Genomic DNA, 23,265 nt, shown 5'->3' on the forward strand with positions numbered 1-23,265 from the left:
TTCTTTTAAACTTAGGGTCTTTACTTTTAGACCTAGACCTGCCTCTGTTTGACTTCTTACCATTCCCAGAGGAATTACTGCCATCCCCTCTAGATTTAGACCTCCCTCTCACATTCAAAGCCTTAGTTTGAGAAGATTTAGGGTTAAAGTTTTCTTTAAGCTCCAATTCTTTTGACTTTAAAGAACTGATTATTATGTCTAGAGGGGCACTATCCCTTCCATACTTTATAGCTGCCTTAACATCACCATAAGTATCAGGGATAGCATTCATGAGGGCTATGCTGGTATACTCATCAATGGTTTTATCTCCAGACCTTTTAATGTCCTGGACCAATTTTTGAAAAATATCAATATTATCATCTATGTCCTTTGAAAGATCCAATTTAAATTTAAAAAGCTTTTCCAGGAGATACATCCTGGAGGACATAGAAGTTTCAGTATAGAGAGTATCCAGCTTAGCCCACATCTCACTGGCAGATTCAATAGCCCCAACCTTTCTAATCACAGAGTCAGAAAGGTTGAGGATAATTGAAGACCTAGCTAATTCATTCATTTCAGCCTTTTTCTCAGCAGACATATTTTCAGGAAGAACCCCTTCAATGGCTTTGAAAACCTTTTGCTGAATCAGAACACATTTTACCTTTTGTTTCCATATAACAAAATCATTTTTCCCATTGAAGGGGACAATGCCAACTGGCTGAGTCATTTTGAGAAAGATTTTTACACACACAAAAGAACTCAACACACCAAGGGCAAAGCAAGCAACTCTGCTTTCACAGATAGTGGATTTAAACAGATAACAGTCAAAGAATCCACTAGGAACAAAGATGCAGAGATTTTTCATGCAATAATCACAGATGCAGCTAGCAGCAAGCACACACACACAGGAAAAACAACTCAAGGTGATCCCAGACACACAAAGATCAAGTCCAGGAGAGTTCCTCCCTATCTGTCACGTGTACCCCGGCAAGAGGATTTCCCAGTTCACAATCACCCAATGTATGGGGGCGCAGGGGGTCACTCAAGGCGGTTAAGGCACAGGGTGGATAGGTAATTCACTCAAGACACAGAACAGAGCTCTGAGATACACACCTTGAGTAAGAAAAGAGAAGCAAGCAAGCAGCGGAAGAAAAGAAAGCTGTAAGCACCAAGATCATGCAAGAAGACAAGAGCACAGAGCCTAGACCGCGGCCAGCGGTTACTACCAGCAACAAAAGCCCAAGCCTAGGGTTCTAAGAAAGCAGAAAAGAGAGGTTTAGCCAATTTACCAGAGCGGTTACCCTTCGTTAAGGTGTAACCGTCTTACCTCAGGGCCTATACCGGAGGCCGAGCTTTACTCTGACGAGCCCACCTCCTTAATTTGCGACCCGGCGCGCCCAAGTGATCCCCCCGTGGCTCTGATACCACTGTAGGGATCAGACCACTCGGGATTCGCTAATTACCGGGACCTCTTTTTATTGATTGGTTCTGAGATGGCTAATCTCAGAGATACAAGCCAAATACAACAGTGGTATCTTGATTACACACTAAGTACAATGTTACAAGCAGAAACCCTAGACTACGCTTAAGAACTCCTAGGTTCTTGAGAGTCCATCTTTTCTGGTTGTACCTGCACACTTAGTAGATGAGTTAGTCACACAAGAAATTGATCCCGAAGGATCTAAACACAAAAGAGACTAAGTCAGAGAATCGGGCCACGAGTGGCTCAGGTCACAGCAGTGACTGCACTAGGCCTCAGACCTCCCCAATCCTCACAGCAAGTCACAAAGGAGAGCACCGTTGAACGAACTCAAACCAGAGATCAGTGGAACCCTAGATCTCACCGGTCAACGTACACCACGGCCGTCTCACACTCAGACTCACCCACACAGCCCCAGAACACAGCCAAGAACACAAGAACCCTCACCACACACTCCAAGCACTTCGGGATTGGTCACAGACAGAAGACCAAACCCTAGAATGAGAAGGAAACCGAAGAAGTTGCCTAACACTCAATCTACACCGATAGAACTCTTAAGAAACTGAGAATCATCAGTGGAACTGAAAGCTCGAAGAAGAACTCCGGCTAGCTTCGCCGGAAAACTAGAGAGAAGGGAGAGAGAAGGCGGTTTCTGGAAGCAAGAGAGAGAGAGAGATTGTATCGAATGAGAGAAGTCTAACAGGCTTCTCTCACTTAACAAACACAACACACATCCAACGGCTGGGAGCCAGGATCCGAGTGGAGGTGCCAGGTGTCACACATCCAGCTGCTCTGGATAAGTAAACGGGCCAGGCTCGATTTGGGCCAACAATTAATCACATGGGCTGGCATAAACCTAGCCCAAACAATTAATAAGGAAAGCCCAAAGCAAGGAGTCCAATATTCAACAAATGATTAGGATGTCATCACCTCTTAAAATAACACCATATCACCATTCCTAGCCAATCATTTGTACACGTGGACGAATAATAAGCAGCCACGTGGCAAAAAAAAATATTTCTGAAAAAGATGGCTAGCAATATGGTACACACTATACAACAATTTTTCTTGGCCAGCAATATCCGACACGCTATAGATTGTTGTGTAGCATTTATAATATTGCAGTGTAACGTTTATAATATTGCTGTATAAATGGTATCACGGTGTCACTTTAAGAGGGATTGTCATTTTAACAGAATCCTACGATCAATATTAGTTGTATTTGATTCATAAGCGACTCTGTTGCTCGTTGGTATGACCAAACGTGCTATGTAATTCTATTTTTTCATTTATTTATTCATCAAAACAAATTAGTGAGATGTTTATTGAAGAGATTATGAAAAAGGGGGGGAGTGTGGATAAAACATGGCCAAGCAGCCAATCACAATTCAAAGAAATCCAACCAATAAAAATCTATCTTAACAGTAAACAAATAAAAGTGCCAAAAACCCCCCATTCAACCACGACGCCGCAGCTCCCTCCACATTTTTGCGGCGTCGATCAAAATCACTTGCAAAACCCTCGATTTTTCTGTCCTTCACTTCCACTCAATTAATCACAATATTATCCGTTAAAAATGTCTGTTTCGAGTGCATTTGTGGGGGCAAAGCTCGAAGCTTTGCCTGTCAGAACTACGGCGTCCTCATCCGCTGCTCCTCGATCCAGGCTAGCGGCTCCGATCAGGAGGAACTGGGGAATGATCAAGTGCGAGGCCACGCCGGACGCTCTGGCGGACCCGGAAAATGCCGCTTCGAGCTTATCGGCTCTCGAACAGCTCAAGGCCTCCGCCACTGACAGTATGAATTCGTAGCTCATTTTTTCACAATTATTACCTTTTCGCTTTTATTAGGACGCCATGAAATTAATTTAGGCGCAGTTGCTTAATTTAATTGATTGAGAATTTAATCCATGTCTCTTGTCTCAGTTATTTTCAGACTCAATCACATGTTTTTCTCACATTAATAGATAATCTCTTTAGTATTTGATCATGATCATACTTTGCCAACAAAACAGCTTGTATCTCCTCTTATGATTTTGTTAGGAGATTGGGATATTCTTGAAATCGCAATCTTGATTCGGTTGCAGGATATACAAAAGAAAGAAGCAGCATTGTAGTGATTGGTTTGAGTATCCACACTACACCTGTTGAAATGCGGGAGAAACTCGCTATTCCTGAGGCAGAGTGGCCAAGAGCTATAAGCGAGCTCTGTGATTTGAATCATATCGAAGAGGCCGCTGTTCTGAGTACTTGTAACAGAATGGAAATCTACGTGGTAGCTCTTTCTCGCCACCGAGGGGTTAAAGAAGTGACTGAATGGATGTCCAAGGTATCTGTTTCTTCGTTGTTTTGCATAGGCAGCTAAAATGTTTATAGTTTTCCAAGCGCATTCATGTTAGTTTTTGTCATTGATACTAAACCTGTTTATGGAAGACGTTTTTGTTACCTTTGGCAGGAAAAACTACGTATTAAGACTTCTTATCTTTATATAACTTGCATCTTATGATTGAACTTCGCATCTCCCTTTGATCTTTGGGAATGTGTATCTACCAATCGTTGTGAATCTCATGATAGATTGTATGCTTGTCAGACTAGTGGAATCCCATCTTCAGAGATATGTGAGCACCGTTTTCTACTTTATGATCAAGATGCGACTCAACACATCTTTCAAGTGTCGGCTGGACTAGATTCTTTGGTGTTAGGTGAAGGTCAAATTCTGGCTCAAGTGAAGCAAGTAGTTAAAGTTGGGCAGGGAGTAGTGGGGTTTGGACGGAACATAAGTGGTCTCTTTAAACATGCGATCACTGTGGGGAAGCGGGTTAGAACTGAGACGAACATTGCAGCTGGTGCAGTTTCCGTGAGCTCAGCTGCTGTGGAGTTGGCTTTGATGAAACTCCCGGAAGCCTCGCATTCCACTGCTAGAATGTTAGTTGTTGGAGCAGGAAAAATGGGAAAGCTGGTGGTCAAACACTTGGCTGCCAAAGGGTGCACGAAGATGGTGGTAGTGAATCGAAGTGAAGACAGAGTCTCTGCCATTCGCGAGGAGATCAAGGATGTTGAGATCATCTACAAACCCCTTACTGAGATGCTAATTTGCATAGCACAAGCAGATGTCGTTTTCACAAGCACTGCATCGGAGACTCCACTGTTTCTGAAAGAGCACGTTGTAGACCTCCCCCCGGTTGTTCCAAATGTAGGGGGTTTGAGGCTATTTGTCGACATCTCTGTCCCAAGAAACGTAGGTGCATGTCTCAATGATCTCGAGACTGCACGAGTGTACAACGTGGATGATCTTAAGGAGGTTGTCGCTGCTAATAAAGAAGACCGTCTACGTAAAGCAATGGAAGCTCAGGCCATTATAGCAGAAGAGTCGAAGCAATTTGAAGCCTGGCGCGATTCACTGGAGACCGTGCCAACCATCAAGAAACTGAGGGCATATGCTGAAAGAATAAGAGGAGCAGAGCTGGAAAAATGCTTGTCGAAAATGGGAGATGATGTTCCAAAGAAGACAAAGAAGGCTGTTGAGGATCTCAGCAGAGGGATCGTGAACAAGCTTCTACACGGGCCGATGCAACACCTGAGGTGTGACGGGAGCGACAGCCGCACGCTGACCGAGACACTCGAGAACATGCATGCTCTTAACAGGATGTTCAGCCTTGAGACTGAGATCTCTGTGTTGGAACAGAAAATTAGAGCTAAGGTGGAGCAAACACAAGTGAATTCTCTTTCTACAATTCTTGCTTTCAGGCCTCCAGTGTGTGAATAAAGGGAGAGCTCCATTGTATTCTAAATAAATTTTTTTAGTATTAATATATTCATGGGATTAGATTTCTTGGAAAATCTTTCCCTCGTTAATATAAGTTTAACACAGTTTTCCTCAAATATGTAAGTAATTAAGGTGTCGAGTTTGTGATTTGTCCATGTATATCTCTTCGTAAGAATTTTATTTGTAGATATACAAGCTTTAAGTTTTTTTAATCTATTTTTCCTATTTTATTTATATTTAATCAAAATAAACAAATTTGGCGTTCTAATTTTTCGACTGACGAACAATTCCGATCAAATTTAGAGTCATTTAAGTTAGATACGGCATACTACTCTCTATGCGGCATGCGGCTATAACATGTAAACACCCTACACTAAAGACGAAACCAAGTTGTAATATACTAACTCTTTTTACAAAGAGCATTAGCTTTGTATATTTGGATTACAATTGCTCTAGAGTATAAGTTAGTGAGTACTTAATAAGGATTTGTATACTGAATGTTAATAATGTGTTGGGTTAGGGCTCCTAATTTGTGGGATAAAAAACTTAAAACAAAATTGGCCCGTTAACCGTTAAGTATACCAAAAGAGAATAAATAGAACCCTAATTTATTAGATGAGTCGTCCAGATTAAATAGATATAGAGAAAATGTGTAGAAGGAATGAAAGAGATAAATGCGCTCTTAGTCACTGTCTCAGATTAAATAGATATAGAGAAAATGTGTAGAAGGAATGAAAGAGAGAAATGCGCTCTTAGTCACTGTCTCTATGATATTTGAAACTACTATGAAGTAATCTTATATTATCGTTTTCGTATATTCTTTCATTGTATTCTGTAATTTCTTAATTAAACGTCTTATTTTATTTAAACTTGTTTTATGGAGTATTATTAAGCACTAGTATCACACCCGTGCGATGCACGATATTTCATCTAAAACTTAAACAATATTAAATTATTATGTATCAAATTCAAAAAATTTATAAATGTCACACCCCAACCTCTCTTTGACATATATACTCACAATTAACAAATACAAATTTAAATAAAAGAATCATATATTAATTAAATCACCATCTAAATACCATAATAAAAAAAAAGTCCATCATTTATTAGCTTACATACAATATTCTACATCAACAGACATAACCATAAACATTAAATATCATCAACATTTCATATTCATATGCCTCTATGTTCAATTTATTATTCTCATATTCTGTGACAAATCAAGTCTGGTATCTGCCCGGGATTTCCATTGTATACGACCCGTAAGTCCCATTGCCTTTGGACATATATACATGACCCAAAGGTCCATTGCCATTGTATAATATGATCCGGAGGTCTCATTACCATTGCATACATATATATGACCCGAAGGTCCATTGCCATTGTATATATGACCCGTAAGTCCATTGCCATTGTATATGACCCGTAGGTCCATTGCCATTGATATATATCAGACCCAGAGCAAGACTGTCACAGATCCTCTTTAGCCAAATGATTCATATAATTCCAATATCATATGTAAAACATATTCATTGCAACAATCACATATCCATATCATATTCCAATAAATAATTTCAATATGATATATAAAACTTATCCATTGCACTAATCACAAATCTATATCATATTCCACCATCAATATCAAATAACACATAATTATATTAGATTCATATCAATCAATCATATAGCACTATAAAATTAAAAGTATAATTTATACACACCTTACTTTCATATGCTCGTTAGGCTAAGCTCCTGGTTTTAATTTCACTCTCTGACTCTTCATTTCTACTGTTCATTTTCTCCCTCCCCCGAACATTTACACGACCTCCCTCCCTCTAGTATTGTTAGCAAAATGTTCGTTTATAAGCTGACCTCCCCCCCCCCCTCCCTTTTCATCTCTATCACATAACTATATATATTTTGTTTATATATATTTTTTTATATTCTTGTATATATGTAATATTGAATGCATTTAAAACTATATTGAAATATGAATAGAAATAGGGGGATGATGACTGACGTAGAAGTCCCACCATATGAATTACTACATGGCCACGTAAATAGATTCAACAAAACACGTGTTGGTCACTAATTAAATATAGAACATCACTTATAAAAATAATAATTCTAATTCTCATTTGTATAATATATATATATATATATATAGGGTCTGGTTAGGATGAGATATTTTGGCATAATTGAGAAATGAGATGCAATCTCAGACACTAATTCACAAGATTAACTTAATGTCAACAACTATCACATTATGTCAACACGGGGGTATAATTGTCTTTTCATTAAATTGTATTTGAAATCATTTTCTAAAATTCTCTCTAAAACTCTAGCTGCAAAGTCTTCAAATCTTCAAATTTTCAAATCTTTAAATCTTCAACATTCAAATATTCAAATCTTCAACATTCAATAAAATAACACTTATTAAAATTTTAACAACTAAAAAATAACACTTATAATTCACATATCAATATCGAGAATATCGAATGTCAACAACTAACAAATAACACTTACAATTCGCATATCAATACCGAGAATATCGAATGTCAACAACTCGTATTAAAATGTCAACAACTAAAAAATAACACTTATAATTCACATATCAATATCGAGAATATCGAATGTCAACAACTCGTATTAAAATGTCAACAACTAACAAATAAACTTTACAATTCACATATCAATACCGAGAATATCGAATGTCAACAACTCGTATTAAAATGTCAACGACTAACAAATAATACTTATAATTCACATATCAATATCGAGAATATCGAATGTCAACAACTCGTATTAAAATGTCAACAACTAACAAATAACACTTATAATTTACATATCAATACCGAGAATATCGAATGTCAACAACTCGTATTAAAATGTCAACAACTAAAAAATAACACTTACAATTCACTTATCAATACCGAGATTATCGAATGTCAACAACTCGTATTAAAATGTCAACAACTAAAAAATAACACTTAGAATTCACTTATCAATACCGAGATTATCGAATGTCAACAACTCGTATTAAAATGTCAACAACTAAAAAATAACACTTATAATTAATGTCAACGACAAATGTCAATAACAAAAGTTATTTATGTCAACTACGATGTCAACAACAAACTTTATTTATGTCAACTACGATGTTAATAACAAACTTTATTTATGTCAACTACGATGTCAACAACAAACATTATTCATGTCAACTACGATGTCAACAACAAACGTTATTTATGTCAATTATTATGTATTCATCTTCCAGTTTCGTTCCACCACTAGAACAAGAAACATCTACCAAACTTTGCAGGCAATCAAATAAAAAGGAAAGGTAAGCAAATGAATGCTCAAAATGTCTCAGCGAAGATCAAAGCAATTCTTAACAACATTCCATCAATTTAAAGCAAAAGTCTATGATATCACGGTTCTGCAATTGATCTATTTCCACAACTTGAATTGAATATTTAAGAATCCAAATTCAAAACGATCCAAATAGAAAACATAGAATTCATCATCGGAATAAGTATAAAGATGGAGATAAAACATGTAAATCAAATTCGCATACGATCCAAACGCTATTCCTCAAATCGCAGCGATTCTACGACGATTACGTGGACAAATGCCGGAGTAACAGCATTCAGATCCAACCGCCTATTTTGAGCAAATCGGTGGAGAAATGTCGGAGTAACAACAACAATTAGATCCAGCAGCCGATTTGGAGCAAATCGGCGGAGAAATCAGCTCGCACAGAGAGAGAGAGGCTATCAGCAGGACTAGATCGGCGAATCTGGAGCGGGTGCAGGATGAGGAAGAGCGCCGCCGCGATTTGAGGCGGAGCATGAGCGAGAACTGCCGGGAGAGAGCAGGCGGAGATGAGTAGCGAAGAGTTCCGGCAGATGTGGAGGCATTCATCGCACGACAGCAGAGAAACAATCTACGTGAAATCGAATTGATCAAACGAAAATTGAGCAGAGAAATTGTAGATTTTCGAGACGGATCGAGCTGGATGGATTTAATTCTGGAATGAATGGTTGATTTGGAGAAGAAATTGCGGCAGTGTGATTTGGGGAAGAAATCAAAACATGAAATTACTATTCTGCCCTTTCATAATAAATTAATCTAAAAATATTTTTTGTGTGGCAAAATCTGGACCACTCATTTAATAAAAATGAGTGGCTGATATTGCATCTCATTTCTCAATTACTCTAAAAAATTCTCAATTGATCATGGACCTATATATATATATACATATATATATAGAGAGTTGTGATCAATGTCGAACCAATTTTAAAAACCGAACTAGAGACCAAATCTGAGCCATTAGATCTAGTTTTTTTGATGAGATGTGCTGCTGTGAAAAAATTTTTGGCTTCATTACAAGCCCATTTTACTTCATTATATAGGTTTATTACTTCATTCTGTACTTCAAATGCTTCTACACATACTTCATTCCAATAATTTATTACATTATTCCATGTGTTTATTAAACCATATTAGCGCCATGGCGTTAGTGATAGATATTGTAGAGAAAAAGAACGGCACGCGACGGCGAAACCACATTTACGTATTGTAATGAAGTAAAAACCTACTGAAATGAAGTAAAAACCTACTAGAATGAAGTAATATATTCTGGAACGAAGTTAAATCTTCGTAACATGTTAGTATGACTTATTTACCTTCAGATGAATTAAAATAGGCTCGTGATGAAGGCGAAAATAATTTATAAATTTCTGTATCTTATCCATAAAAAACTAGATCTAAAAGCCCTAATTTGGTAGGTGTTCGGTGGTTCGGTCTTTAAGAGTGGATTTGTGGATAATGGGACTATATATATATATATATATATATATATATATATATATATATATATATATATATATAGGGTTTTGATCTATGAAGACCAGATTTAAATACAGAAACGCAGAACGCGGTCATACGTAGGGCATTTGTAGGTCATAGTTAGTTTATTTTTAGGTCATGCTAACAATGCATGACCTAAAATGATCTTAACATGACATAAAACCAAATCTTATAATATGACCTAAAACTGCTTAATTATGACCTTCCGTATTTTTGTTTAACTATTGACCATTAGATCATCTAATCCTAGGGTCAAGATTTGGGCTGCATTTCTTGATTTAAGCACATACTTGTTTTGATCACTCCCCTATATATATATATATATATATATATATATATATGGTCCTATTAAGGTTGAGATTTTTGGGCCTAATAGAGAATTGAGATGCAATCTCAGCCACTCATCCAGAATATTTATGAAATGTCAACAACATGTAGTTTATGTCAATAAGGGGGTATTATTGTCATTTCAGTTCTAAATGTTTAAATTATATTCAAAACCCCTCTAAAACTCTTGAACGTTTCTCTCCCAAGTTTCTCTCCCAAACAATTCTGCAAATATTCAAAAATCACTTATACAATCATGCAACTCTTCAAAAATCAATCAAACATTGTTATTCATCTCCTAATCCTAGATCTACGAAGTCAATTTCCTACATCAATAATTTCCAAAAATGAGGATCGAAGAACTAAATGTAAGCGAATCGGATGGAGCTGAAGCGCCGATTGTTGCCGGAAAAAGGCATCCAAATCGGCGATCGTTGAAGTGACTTCTACAGGTTAAGAAATTTATTCAAATTTTAAGTATATTGCTTCGATTTTAGTGTGTTAAAACACATCTGGATTTGTTTTCTTATGAATTCGATTTCTGCTGATATTTTTTTTTTTATTAGCTATGGTAAAACCGGAAGAGATGGAATTGAACATTGCTACTGGTAAAAAAGGAAGAGAACAAGCATCTCCTTCCAGTTAAGGATTTGTTTAAATTTTTAAGATTATTAACATTTTATACAATAGCTATTGACATGATATTGTCATTGACATGATATTGTATACTGTTGACATATGTAAGTGGCATCTTTTTGCCAACTTTTTGATGGAAGTTCTCAATGAAGTTGGCTACTGAAAGTTCGTCAAAGTGTTTTTATTTTTTTATTTTTATGATTTTGATATCAATTAATTTCGTCCCGCTGTAAAAACATGTTTCTCATTATGAAATATCGGAATAATGTTTTTGATGCATGACTAAATTTAACAAATTTACTAAGTTCATTTGATATTCAACAGTAGTAAATGAATTATGGTTGAGGTCATGAACTGCTAGTAATCATGGAGAGTAAAAACTACCAATCAGACCACTATGCCACCTAGGGCGACGAGCAGACGTTGCTCCAGTGCCTGCATTAGGAGCTTTACAATCTCAAGTTTCTAATCGTCGTGGATGATGTCTGGGACACTAATGCTTGGGATCGGATCGCGCACACCTTGCCGGATAAGGGGAACGACAGCCGGATTCTTCTCACCACTAGGCCTCGGGAGGTCGCTGATAAAATTTTCGAAAAATCTAGTTTACTTCATGAGATGCAGCTGCTCGGGCTGGAGCACAATTGGCAGTTGCTATGTTATCTTACCTTCGGTGATATGCTGAAAATTGATAATGATGATGTTACATTGCATTGCCCTCCTCATTTGAAGGAAATTGGAAGATCGATTGTCGAGAAATGGAAAGGTCTTCCTTTGTCACTGTTTGTGGTTGGTGGTCTTCTCATTAGGAGACAGAAAAGATTGTTTTCTGGAAAAGGATTGAAGAAAATACTGCTGATGCTGCAATGGGGGACGGTTCCTACATGGAGATCTTGGTTCTCAGCTACATTTACTTGCCCGCTAGACTTCAAGGTTGTTTCCTTTACCTGGGTGCATTCTCGGGAGATTGTGAGATATGTGCCTCTAAACTCATCAAATTTTGGGTTGCTGAAGGCTTCTTCCCAAAACCTACACTTCCAACACAAACCATGGACTACTATTGTGGATTCTGACTTTTGAACTTAGTAGTAAGTAATATATATCAAATGTCAATCAGTTCAAGAACTTGTATTGAAATGTCAACAACGCAAATACAATTCTTATAATTAAAAAAGAACAACTATTTTCTCTTAATTTTTTTATTTGAAACAAGTTCTGGTATAATGTCAACGGTTTTCATATCAAATGTCAACAACTTATATAAAAATGTCAACAAATTGTATATCAAATGTCAACAACTTGTATATAGTGTCAACAACTCAAAAACAATTCTTGTAATTAAAAAATAACAACTATTTTATCTTAATATTTTTTATTTGACACAAGTTCTGACATCATGATCATACAACACATGTCAATAGCTTGCATATCAAATGTCAACAACTTATAGCAAAATGTCGACAGCTTGTCAACAATTTGTATAAAGTGTTAACAACTCAAAATTAATTCTAGTAATAAAAATATAACAACTATTTTATCTTAATTTTTTTATTTGACACAAGTTCTGACATCGTGGTCATACAATACATGTCAATGCATATCAAATGTCAACAACTTATAGCAAAATGTCAACAGCTTGCCAACAACTTTTATGTGTGAACAACTCAAAAAACAAATCTTATAATTAAAAATGAACAAATATTTTTTTTTCCTTTTTTTTCCTTTTTACCACAAGTTCTGGTATGATGATCATACAATACACATCAATAGAGAGCAAAATCAAATATCAACAACTAATAAGAAAATGTCAAAAACTTGTAGTATATGTCAAAAACTAAAAAACAACTCTGATTATTAAAAAAGAACAATTATGTCTTCTCTTTGCCACAACTTCTGGCATTATGATCGTTCACTTTATGACATTTTCCACAATGCCTATGAGGTTTATTTGCTTTTTCAATTGCTTTCTCTATGTATGTAGATATATGTAGTTGACATTATATGTATGTGGTTGACATGGATTATATATATAATTGACATGGATTGTAGTTGACATTATATGTATGTAATTGACATAGATTATATATATAATTGACATGGATTGCACACTAGTTGACATTATATGCGTATAGTTGACATGAATTATATAGCTGATTTCAACATCTTCAATGACGGTTTCTACAAATGGTTTGTCATTTATTTATCATAAAAAAAACTTGATTCCCCAATCCAGTTCACATCCAACACAATTGATAATCCAAACCCTAAAACTTCCAATTCCATAAACGAATCAATAATTGATTTTGTTTCGTCTCGCTCTTCGATGGCGCATTTCTGGAGCTGGATCAGTTAGTTCACGTATTCTTTGTTTTTCTGCATTTCTTTCATCGCTTATAATTTCAGCTTCTCCAGTTCTAGGCTCGTGTACAGCAGCTTCTGCCCCAATTCATCCATTTCTCCATGCTGCCATTAATTCAAACATCACTAATTTACACTGGACAATTGATTGATTAATTAAACTGAATGAATCATCATACATTTACTTTTTTTGTGAGATAAAAATTAAGAGATTACATACCTCTGCGTAACTTCAAAGAGAAGCCATCTCTCCCATACTCCAGAATTTTGAATTTGTATGTATCGAATGAAATGTTGCACAAGAACACAACCTTTACGAGTTTTGATGAGAGACAAAGAATTTAATGATTATATAGAATGGAAGGAGCAATAAAAGACAAGAAATCAGCAAGAAACTTTACTGAATAAAAACAACCTATTCAATTCACATTCAATAGCCAGAATATCGAATGTCAACAACTCCTATTAAAATGTCAACGACTAACAAATAACCATTATAATTCACATATCAATAGCGAGAATATCGAATGTCAACAACTAAAAAACAACACTTATAATTCACATATCAATACCGAGAATATCGCATGTCAACAACTCGTATTAAAATGTCAACAACTAACAAATAACACTTATTATTCACATACCAATACCGTGCATATCGAATGTAAACAACTCGTATTAAAATGTCAACAACTAACAAATAACACTTATAATTTGCATATCCGAGAATATCAAATGTCAACAACTAAAAAATAACACTTACTACAATTCACATTTGAATACCAAGAATATCAAATGTCAACAACTCGTATTAAAATGTCAACAACTAAAAAATAAGACTTATAATTCACATATCAATACCCAGAATATCAAATGTCAACAACTCGTATTAACATGTCAACAACTAAAAAATAACACTTATAATTCACATTTGAATACCGAGAATAACAATTGTCAACGCATCCTCAAAATCAGCCTGCCACATCAAATCCCCAATCACAATCTCTGTGTTGGAAAATATTTTCAATTCAATCAAGTTCATCACAACAAAATGATTAAAATTGGGGAGAAACGCACACACACAAACACACACTAGCATTTCAATTCAGTGATACAAAATTTCATCAAATTGAACCTCAAAAACTTAAATATTACTAATAACTACCAAAGTTAAAGGAGTACGAAGGAATTAGCATTCTTCATGGATTCAAATAATTCCATATCAATCCAACCTAATCATGAAGAAGAATGCACAACCAAATTTGCTAGATTGCATCACTGCATTTTACTGTAACCGATAATATAAACAATTGGAGGTGAATCAGCAAAACCTAATCAAATTAGAGGAAAAGAGAAAACAACTAACCACCGAATACGGCAGCGCAATCAATTTAGCAACGACATCAGCGCCGCTGACGTGGTGTCTCTTCCGGCGAGGATGAAGCAGATCACGACGTCGACGATGAATTCCTCGTCGGATTGACCAGATCTGAGAGAGCTAGAGAGTAAATCCTCCGATTCAAGCGTCGATTGCCGCCACAGCTCCGATTCCTTCTCTCATGATTTTCTTCGCGAATTCACGAACCTCATCGATTTTCCCCCTTAGCTTCTTCTCCTTTCCCAAACCTTCCTCATCGATTTGAGAGGGTGCGCCGGCAGGAAACAGCGATGGCGTTGTGAAACGCCGGAAAAGAAAAGAAACGAGAGAGAGATACGCGAGGGGCTGACTTCGGCGAGCAGCAATGGCACTGTGGTGCCAGGAACGAGAGAGAGGCGCAGCGGCTGGAGAGAGATGAGAGATGGAGAGAGAGATCGAGAAGCAGAGAGTAAGAGATGGGAGTTGCTGTTCAAGTTTAATTACTATGAAATTACCATTCTGCCATTTCATAATAAATTAATCTAAAAATATTTTTTTTGTGGCAAAATCTGGACCACTCATTTAATAAAAATGAGTGGCTGATATTGCATCTCATTTCTCAATTACCCTAAAAAATCTCAATTGATCATGGACCTATATATATATATATATATATATATATATAGGGGTATGTTAGGGTCCTTACAACATCTTAGTGTAAAACACAGCACTAATCACAGCCCTTGGATCCTTAGATTGGATGGTTGTGATAAGCTACATTATTATACTAAAAATGTACATTATTCGCCGAGGTACATTATTAGACTAGAAATGTACATTGTAAGACTAAAACTGTACATTATTAAACTAAAATGCTACATTATTATCCGAGCTACATTATTAGTCTAAAATTCTACATCATTAGATGACACGTGGCATTAATCTAACCGTTAGATCATAAGATCCAATGGACTGCAAGTGTTTTGAGTTTTACTTATACTTAACGTTCTGACCTGAATACATCCCTATATATATATAGAGAGAGAGAGAGTTGTGATCAATGTCGAACCAATTTTAAAGACCGAACTAGAGACCAAATCTGGGCCATTAGATCTAGTTTTTTTGATGAGATGTGCTGCTGTGAAAATTTTTTCTGCTTCATTACTAGCCCATTTTACTTCATTGTATAGGTTTATTACTTCATTCTGTACCTAATACCTTGAAACTACAACATGTTTTTACTTGCTTCCAGTAGGTTTTGAAATGATTCAACATATGTTTCATTCAAATTCATTGACGTGGGTTTTTGCGTGATTAACATTTAAAAATGCAATTTATTCAAGTGAGTTTATTACTTCATTCAGGAACGTTATTACTTCATTGGATAAGATTTTTACTTCATTCCAGTAGGACTTCAAATGCTTCTACACATACTTCATTCCAATAATTTATTACATTATTCCATGTGTTTATTAAACCAATATTAGCGCCATGGCGGTGGTGATAGATATTGTAGAGAGAAAGAACGGCACGCGATGGCGAAACCACATTTACGTACTGGAATGAAGTAAAAATCTACTGGAATGAAGTAAAAACCTACTAGAATGAAGTAATATATTCTGGAACGAAGTTAAATCTTCGTAACATATTATTTACCTTCGGATGAATTAAAATAGGCTCGTGATGAAGGCGAAAATAATTTATAAATTTATGTATCTTATCCATAAAAAACTAGATCTAAAAGCCCTAATTTGGTAGGGTTCGGTGGTTCGGTCTTTAAGAGTGGATTTGTAATATATATATATATATATATATATATATATATATATATATATAACTTCTTTTTTACTCCTTACGAGTGATCAAACTACATTTAGATTCCATTGGTTTGATTAGATACTTACTAACATGATAATCTATTTCAATAATTTAATATAGAATATTTTCTATTTTATTTGTTTCCAAATAAATCGTTATTTATTTATAAAATTAACATTGATCTTTTATTAATAATGTCCACTTCACAATTTTAGTAATTCCATAATGCAAAATGACAAAGCAAATATTTAAAATGAAGCATGTATGAGGTCAAGGATGTTACAAAATTATTTATTAACAAAGTCCCTTTCAATAATCTGCAATAAAAAATGAGTATAATTATACAAAAATTTAATGACATAAAAATAATATAGAAAAAAAAATTACATTTCCTCGATCAAATCCAAATAGGAATCTTCAATTTTGAATTTGAAGTCTCAGGCCAAATTTAGAGGAATATACTTTTCAATAATGTGAGAAAAAAGTGCAATAAAACTAACATATCTCAATGCAATACACTTGAAAAAACAATAATGTATGAAACCTCATAAATTATATAATGGCATAACAAACCTAACAAAATTCATAAAATATTAGCTCATCCTCTCAACTTGACTGCAAGCAATGTTCATCTTCTTCTCCTCCTCCACCTTTCTCCTCCTTCTCGCCAACTTCAGTAGTTTTCTTCATATGGTAAGAATACAAACAATAAATACGGGAAACATAATAATCACAAAAATAGAGTGCATGAAGTGATGGAAAATAAAATGTAATCTTGCTAAAGAGTCATAATTATACTGAAAACCAAAACAAAGTTTTGCATATATAATCGATATGCAATAAAATGATTTCGGATAACGAATAGAATTTGAAAAGTCAATTTCTTCTCTACAACAATTCTCAATAGTAAGAAAATAAAAGTATATAGTTTGGCAATGAAACATAATAATATGAAAAGTATTTGCAATTCAAAAATGGAGATAGACAGAGTAGAAAGATGTATTCCAATAATGTAACATACCATAGAAATGCATCGACGTTCATATTTGTCCTCTTTTAGTCAACTTTTCCCTATAATGTACTCTATTACATTTCATGCCGCACACTATATATAACGATTGTTTGTACGTCTATGAGAGAGGAATTAATTGGCAACATAAAGAGAATTGAATGTAATACAATAAATTGTAGGAGGGTGACTATACTATGGCTCTTGAAAATGTCTTCATCCTTTCTTAAACCTTTCGTATTATAAAAATCTTTTCACATTCCTAATTTCATGTAAAAAATCCATAATAGCATTATTGTTATCTTCTCCAAAACTTCCCATTATATAAATGAGTGAACTTCAAAAATGGTCCCTGAACTATTGATTTATCTCGAAAATGGTCCCTGGACTTTAAAAATATCACCAGTAATCCCTGGACTAAGGGTTAATATAAAAACGGTCCTTTTGCACTGTTTCGAGACGAAAATGCCCTCTTGAGTGGTTTTGGGGGGTTTGGGCAATTTGGTCTTTTTACACTTTTAACATTTTAAATCTGATATTATTTCTAAATCGATATTATTTCAAAATTATCATTCTTCTTCCCTTTTGTCATCCTTTACTTTGTTTCTTTATTTCAATAATTAGATTTAATTTTACACAATTAAATTTTAAATTTCAGTTTTTAAATATCAATAATTTTTTTAATTACAAGTGATAAAGAAACAAAGTGAAGGATGAGAAAAGGGATAAATAATGATAATTTTGAAATAATATCAGATTTAAAATGTTAAAAGTGTAAAAAGACCAAATTGCCCAAACCCCCCAAAACCCCTCAAAAGGGCATTTTCGTCTCGAAACAGTGCAAAAGGACCATTTTTGATATTAACCCTTAGTCCAGGGACTACTGGTGATATTTTTAAAGTCTAGGGACCATTTTCGAGATAAATCCATAGTCCAGGGACCATTTTTGAAGTTCACTCTATATAAATTTGATATATAGAATGACAATATTAATTTTTAATAGTGATTGCAATTCAATTATTTGTAATATGTATGTATATATAAATTTGTAAAACTATGATTATAAGGTCATAACTTATAACTTTGCATTTAATTGATAAGAATACGAATCATATACTATTGGACGTCTAGTTTGTGCTATATTAAAATGAATGTGGTAACCGCTGTTTGTGGAATTAATTTTATAGGAAAGCATCAATGATTGACTTTATAAGTAAATAAATTAATTTGTAATGGTCATTGGAAGGAATTATTTATTTCATACATATCAAATTGATTCATAACTTATATGAATATTTTTAGAATAAACTTATAAATATTTCAAAAAAAATTACTAAAACTCGCCTGTATAGATTGTATATACATAGAAGAGAGTTTATTTTTAGCAGTCATACTTTCAGCTTCAATGATTACTCATTTTCCAATAATTGGCATTTTCATATTCTAATCATAAAGCAATGTTTCTTTGTGCATCGCTAATCATCTACGTATAAAATAATTGTTTGACCATATGATATTCTATATTATTTCTCATTGTTGGCCACATGCACATTAAGATTCCCCTTACTTATTTCCTCTGCAAAATTAAAAAAAAATATGTACACCAAATAAAAGCCATATTTGAATTTCCCGGATATGCAATAACACTGGCGTAAGAAATAAACAAGAAATAAGTGAAATTCTGATCTCATTTTGTACCGTGTAAAATTAAAAATACACAAACAAGAAATTTTTTGTGCTTCCTACCAAAGTACCTAGGCTAAAGGTAAATGGTCCCTGGCTCTTAATCAGCTATTCCAATTTCCCATTTTTTTTTTAATTTTCCAAACAAGAAAATGACTAAAAAAGAAGTTAAAACATCTAAAATCTAGCGTTTTCAAAGCCGTGCAAATCGCTAACTCTGTTAAAAGTTTTCTTAACCTGAGCCACTTTAGCCAGCTTCTCAGCGGCTCTCCAAGCCGACGTCGGCGTCAGCGGCTCCCCATTCTCATCGACAAACAACCCGATTTCTCTCTCCTCACCGCTCCGTCGCTGCTGGTGTCTCCTCCACTGCACCTCCGCCAGCTCAGCCTCCAACCCCCTCACATACTCTCCGGCCGCCTCCGACTTGGTCTGCAGCAGCAGCGCCCGAGCCGAGGACAGCAGCTGCATGGCGCTGGAGAGCTCGTTGTGCTCGATCAGCCGCCGCGACTCCGCCACGGCTCGGCTTGTCACGAAGACATTCCTCAGCCGTTCGATCCTCGGCGATCCGGATCGGACGGCTTGAGGCCTCGGCACCAGCAGCGCCTCATCCTTACCGTAGATCGGTTCCAGCGTGGCCGGGTCCTTGTAACAGCATTTAACCGAAAGAACATGGTGGGACCCGTACCCGACCCGGGAGGTGGGGACCCGGATTTCTAAGAGTAGCTCCTTTTCTTCCTCCGCGTATAAATCGCCTAGGCGGACACAACCCGACCCGAGAACCGATGGGCGCTCGTTGCATGAATAGACCGCCATAATCTCAGCCGGATCCGACCCGGAAGCCAACCCGAGCTGGATCTTCACGTCTTGAACCACTACGCTTAATAAACCGGATACGCATTTGGAGAAGGCGTTCTCAGCCGGTTCGCGGCGGAAACCGGCTGAATGAACCGGTATTTCCACGTGAGAGAAACGAGTCGAGTGAGACGGCGCGGAGCAGCGCTGGCTGCTCTCCTGGTTGGCGGCGCCTCCGTCGTCGCGGCCGTCGGAGAGTAGTATAATGCTGGCGACGGGGTTCCTCTCGCGCCGCTCCTCGAGCACTCTCGTGGCCTCGCGCAGCGCTTCGGCAATGCTGGAGCCGTCGCTGCAGCAGAGGCGGTCGATGATCCGCCGCGCCGAGCGCTGGCCCTGCGGCGTCATCCGGCGCAGGGGCAGCAGCCTCCTCGGCGCGGCAGAGAACGCCAGGATGGAGAGGCGGTCGGCCGAGCTGAGAGAGGCGATGACGAGGCGCATGGCGCGCTTGAGCATCTCCAGCTTGACGCCGGTCATGCTGCCGCTCACGTCGAGGACCGTCACCAGGTCGATCGGCGCGCGCTTCGCGGCGTCGGGGACGTGCGGCGGAGGCGGAGCTCTGACCTTCAGAACAACGGCGTAGGTGTCGTGCGTCCGGCCCTGGGAAATCAGGGCGGCGTCGGGCGAGATGCTCACCTCCACCGTTCTCGAATCGGCGGTGTTGAAGGAATCGGTGCTGGAAATCGGATTGACGAAGAATCCTTGAAACTCCTCAACCTCCTCCTCTGCTTCATCCAGTACAGATTCCGGAATTGGATTGAATTTGGGGGTGAGCAATGGCTCGTCGTCAGAGTAAGCCGCCGCATCGCAGCGTCTGTTCAATTTAGGGCTAGAAAGAGGGGTAATTTTAAGCGGAGCAATTTTCTCCTCTGATTGGCGGCTTTGCTGCGTGTGGATGGCCAGGAGAGGTACGTCTTTCCACACGGAGGCGCAGACAGGGCAAACGAGCGCGCGCTGCTTCCCGACGTGGGCGGCGATGCAGGGGAAGTGAAATGTATGGCCGCACTCCGCCGTGTAGATTGCCATTCCTTGGCCGCTCTTCACGCTGTGCATACACACTCCGCAGCTATTCTGCACCGCAAAACCCCAAATATTTTGAATAAAATATCATCAATCAAAATTAATTAGACGTATGTATCAGTATCACTACTCACTCTAGATAGGCGCAGCGTGTTTTTGAGGATAGAGAAAGGGGATCTGGGAGAAGACGGCGCAGAACCGAACCGGATTTTGGAATGAACTCGCGGCGTGTTGGCGCTAGTTTTGCATTCAAGCTTCGAATTCGGCAGATCAATCTTATTGCTCTCCCTCTCCGCATTCCTACCGCCAAACGTTTTGCAGCGCAAACGAGGAGTGGAAGGATTGCTTCTGCTCGCCGTAGAACTAGACAGCTTATCCGCCTCCGCCACGGCGGCGGCGGTGCTTTTATCTCTGGGAAGAGTGTTGCAAAATGCTTTTCTCCAACCTCTGCCCATGGTTCTAGAGAGAGAGAGAGATAGATCTGAAGAGGTGGGGATTGGATTGATTTCTTCCTTTTTCGTGAATGATGAAGAATTAAAAAAAAAGGATCGTTGGTAGCTGGAGAAGAGGATCCTATCTTTTTACAATTTCTATGCTATATTTCTACTGTGCTATTAATTCTTCCTTCAAATACACATATATACATGCTACCAACGCCTTCCATTATTATTTAACTATCATTAAATACTCCTAACTTCATAATACTACTATTATACTATTATTATTAAATAGATAAACCCTCTCTCTCTCTTCTCTCTTCTCTGATCTTTCAATCATTCGAGATATACTATGCGTTTATTATTTAACTCTCATCTTTTATTTCCAAGTCAAATTATACGTTCCACTATTTAATTACACTCAATTCATGGATTCATATAGCATACACACATCATATTTGTGTAGTAAGAAAGAAAAATGTTAATTTAATTTAAAGAAAGTATCTTGGCAACTAAGGTGATGTAACTGATGTTGTTAATCGACATCTATTTGTGTAGTAAAATAATTAAAGAAAAGTATTACTACTATAACAAATACAGATGTATGAATGTAGATTGATAGACGTGCTCACACTGTCACACACATACACTGCAAGTTTTACTGAAGAGTAGATAAGGTTATTGATGTTGTCATTTTGCATGGTTTCAAATTTCGCACCGTCACATTGTACTGACAAATTCATGATTTTATTTTGGTTGTTTATATAAATGCAAATGAAATGATCTGTAGATACATAGTAGTACTATATATCCCATTAATGAAATTGATATCTTCACATTTTCATTTTCAGCAATTCAATCATATAATTGTATGTTAATCATCTTAAGAACATAATTGAAAGCGATTATTTGAAATATCTGATAAATACCTGTTTTTAAATTTTAATATTCTATTCCAACTGCCACCACCTCCAGCCTAATTGACCCAATCAAGATTGAGACAAATTAAAGAAATCAATTCGCAATTTTTTAATCCCTTTCTGCCTTGAATATGAGCTTAACAGAATAGATTAGTATGGAGATTTCACCATTCTTATTTATAGCACCTCATTTTTGTCTTGTGACTTTTTATGATTAACAAAATAAATATTTGAGTATTTTTTATTATTAACGTTTCTCCAATTTTATATTTTAAAGGAATATATACATACATTAAAAATAGGTCAACTGATAGGAATTTATACGGGCCTTAAAGATACCTAACAAGTTTAATTATTTATAATAAAATCAGAACTATTCTATATTAATTTTTTATTAGTAAAAGAAACGCCTAAGAAATAAATACTCCTTTGCTTCCTAAGGGCATCCACAATTAAGAGCATCCGCAATGGTCGGCTAGCGACCGGCTAGCCGATTCGTCGCGCTAGCCGAACCATTGCAAGAGGCCAAGCGGTAAATCGGCGAGCGCATCGGCGTGGGCTGGCCGACGCTTGTCGCTAGCCGATGCGCTGGCCGATCGGCTTAGCCGCCATTGCAGTGGTACGCCCGATCGGCCAGCGGCAATTTCCGTTTTTTTTTTTTTTTTTTTTTTAAAAACCTATATAAACGCGATTTTCGTTTCATTTTCATTTGCACCACTTGTTTTAACGAGTTTTCTCTCTCTCTAACTT

At 36.9% G+C, this 23,265-nt stretch overlaps 2 protein-coding genes and 1 long non-coding RNA gene across 3 annotated transcripts; 1 reads left to right on the forward strand and 2 right to left on the reverse strand.

Annotated features, from left to right (window-relative positions):
• Positions 1-2,917: 2,917 nt before the first annotated feature.
• LOC125192017 (glutamyl-tRNA reductase 1, chloroplastic-like) lies at positions 2,918-5,372 on the forward strand. Its single transcript, XM_048089467.1, has 3 exons — positions 2,918-3,255; positions 3,545-3,786; positions 4,048-5,372. Exons 1-3 carry the CDS (start codon positions 3,036-3,038, stop codon positions 5,221-5,223), a joined length of 1,638 nt encoding a protein of 545 aa, XP_047945424.1. The 5' UTR covers positions 2,918-3,035; the 3' UTR covers positions 5,224-5,372.
• Positions 5,373-6,302: 930 nt separating this feature from the next.
• LOC125191614 lies at positions 6,303-7,082 on the reverse strand. Its single transcript, XR_007171195.1, has 2 exons — positions 6,951-7,082; positions 6,303-6,696 (listed from the first exon to the last, which is right to left on the reverse strand). It is a non-coding gene; the product is annotated as an uncharacterized LOC125191614 (long non-coding RNA).
• Positions 7,083-19,276: 12,194 nt separating this feature from the next.
• LOC125196388 (E3 ubiquitin-protein ligase WAV3-like) lies at positions 19,277-21,754 on the reverse strand. Its single transcript, XM_048094881.1, has 2 exons — positions 21,293-21,754; positions 19,277-21,209 (listed from the first exon to the last, which is right to left on the reverse strand). Exons 1-2 carry the CDS (start codon positions 21,611-21,613, stop codon positions 19,467-19,469), a joined length of 2,064 nt encoding a protein of 687 aa, XP_047950838.1. The 5' UTR covers positions 21,614-21,754; the 3' UTR covers positions 19,277-19,466.
• Positions 21,755-23,265: the final 1,511 nt, after the last annotated feature.

The sequence above is a fragment of the Salvia hispanica genome, chromosome 6, assembly GCF_023119035.1.
Source record: "Salvia hispanica cultivar TCC Black 2014 chromosome 6, UniMelb_Shisp_WGS_1.0, whole genome shotgun sequence".
Lineage (NCBI taxonomy): Eukaryota > Viridiplantae > Streptophyta > Magnoliopsida > Lamiales > Lamiaceae > Salvia > Salvia hispanica.

Bases quoted from the DNA above. Each gene is read 5' to 3' on its own strand.
- LOC125192017 (XM_048089467.1), top strand. From the start codon at position 3,036: ATGTCTGTTTCGAGTGCATTTGTGGGGGCAAAGCTCGAAGCTTTGCCT. The intron at 3,256-3,544 runs GTATGAATTCGT...ATTCGGTTGCAG, and splicing joins CAAGGCCTCCGCCACTGACA to GATATACAAAAGAAAGAAGC. The intron at 3,787-4,047 runs GTATCTGTTTCT...TATGCTTGTCAG, and splicing joins TGACTGAATGGATGTCCAAG to ACTAGTGGAATCCCATCTTC.
- LOC125196388 (XM_048094881.1), bottom strand. From the start codon at position 21,613: ATGGGCAGAGGTTGGAGAAAAGCATTTTGCAACACTCTTCCCAGAGAT. The intron at 21,210-21,292 runs GTGAGTAGTGAT...TTTGCGGTGCAG, and splicing joins ACACGCTGCGCCTATCTAGA to AATAGCTGCGGAGTGTGTAT.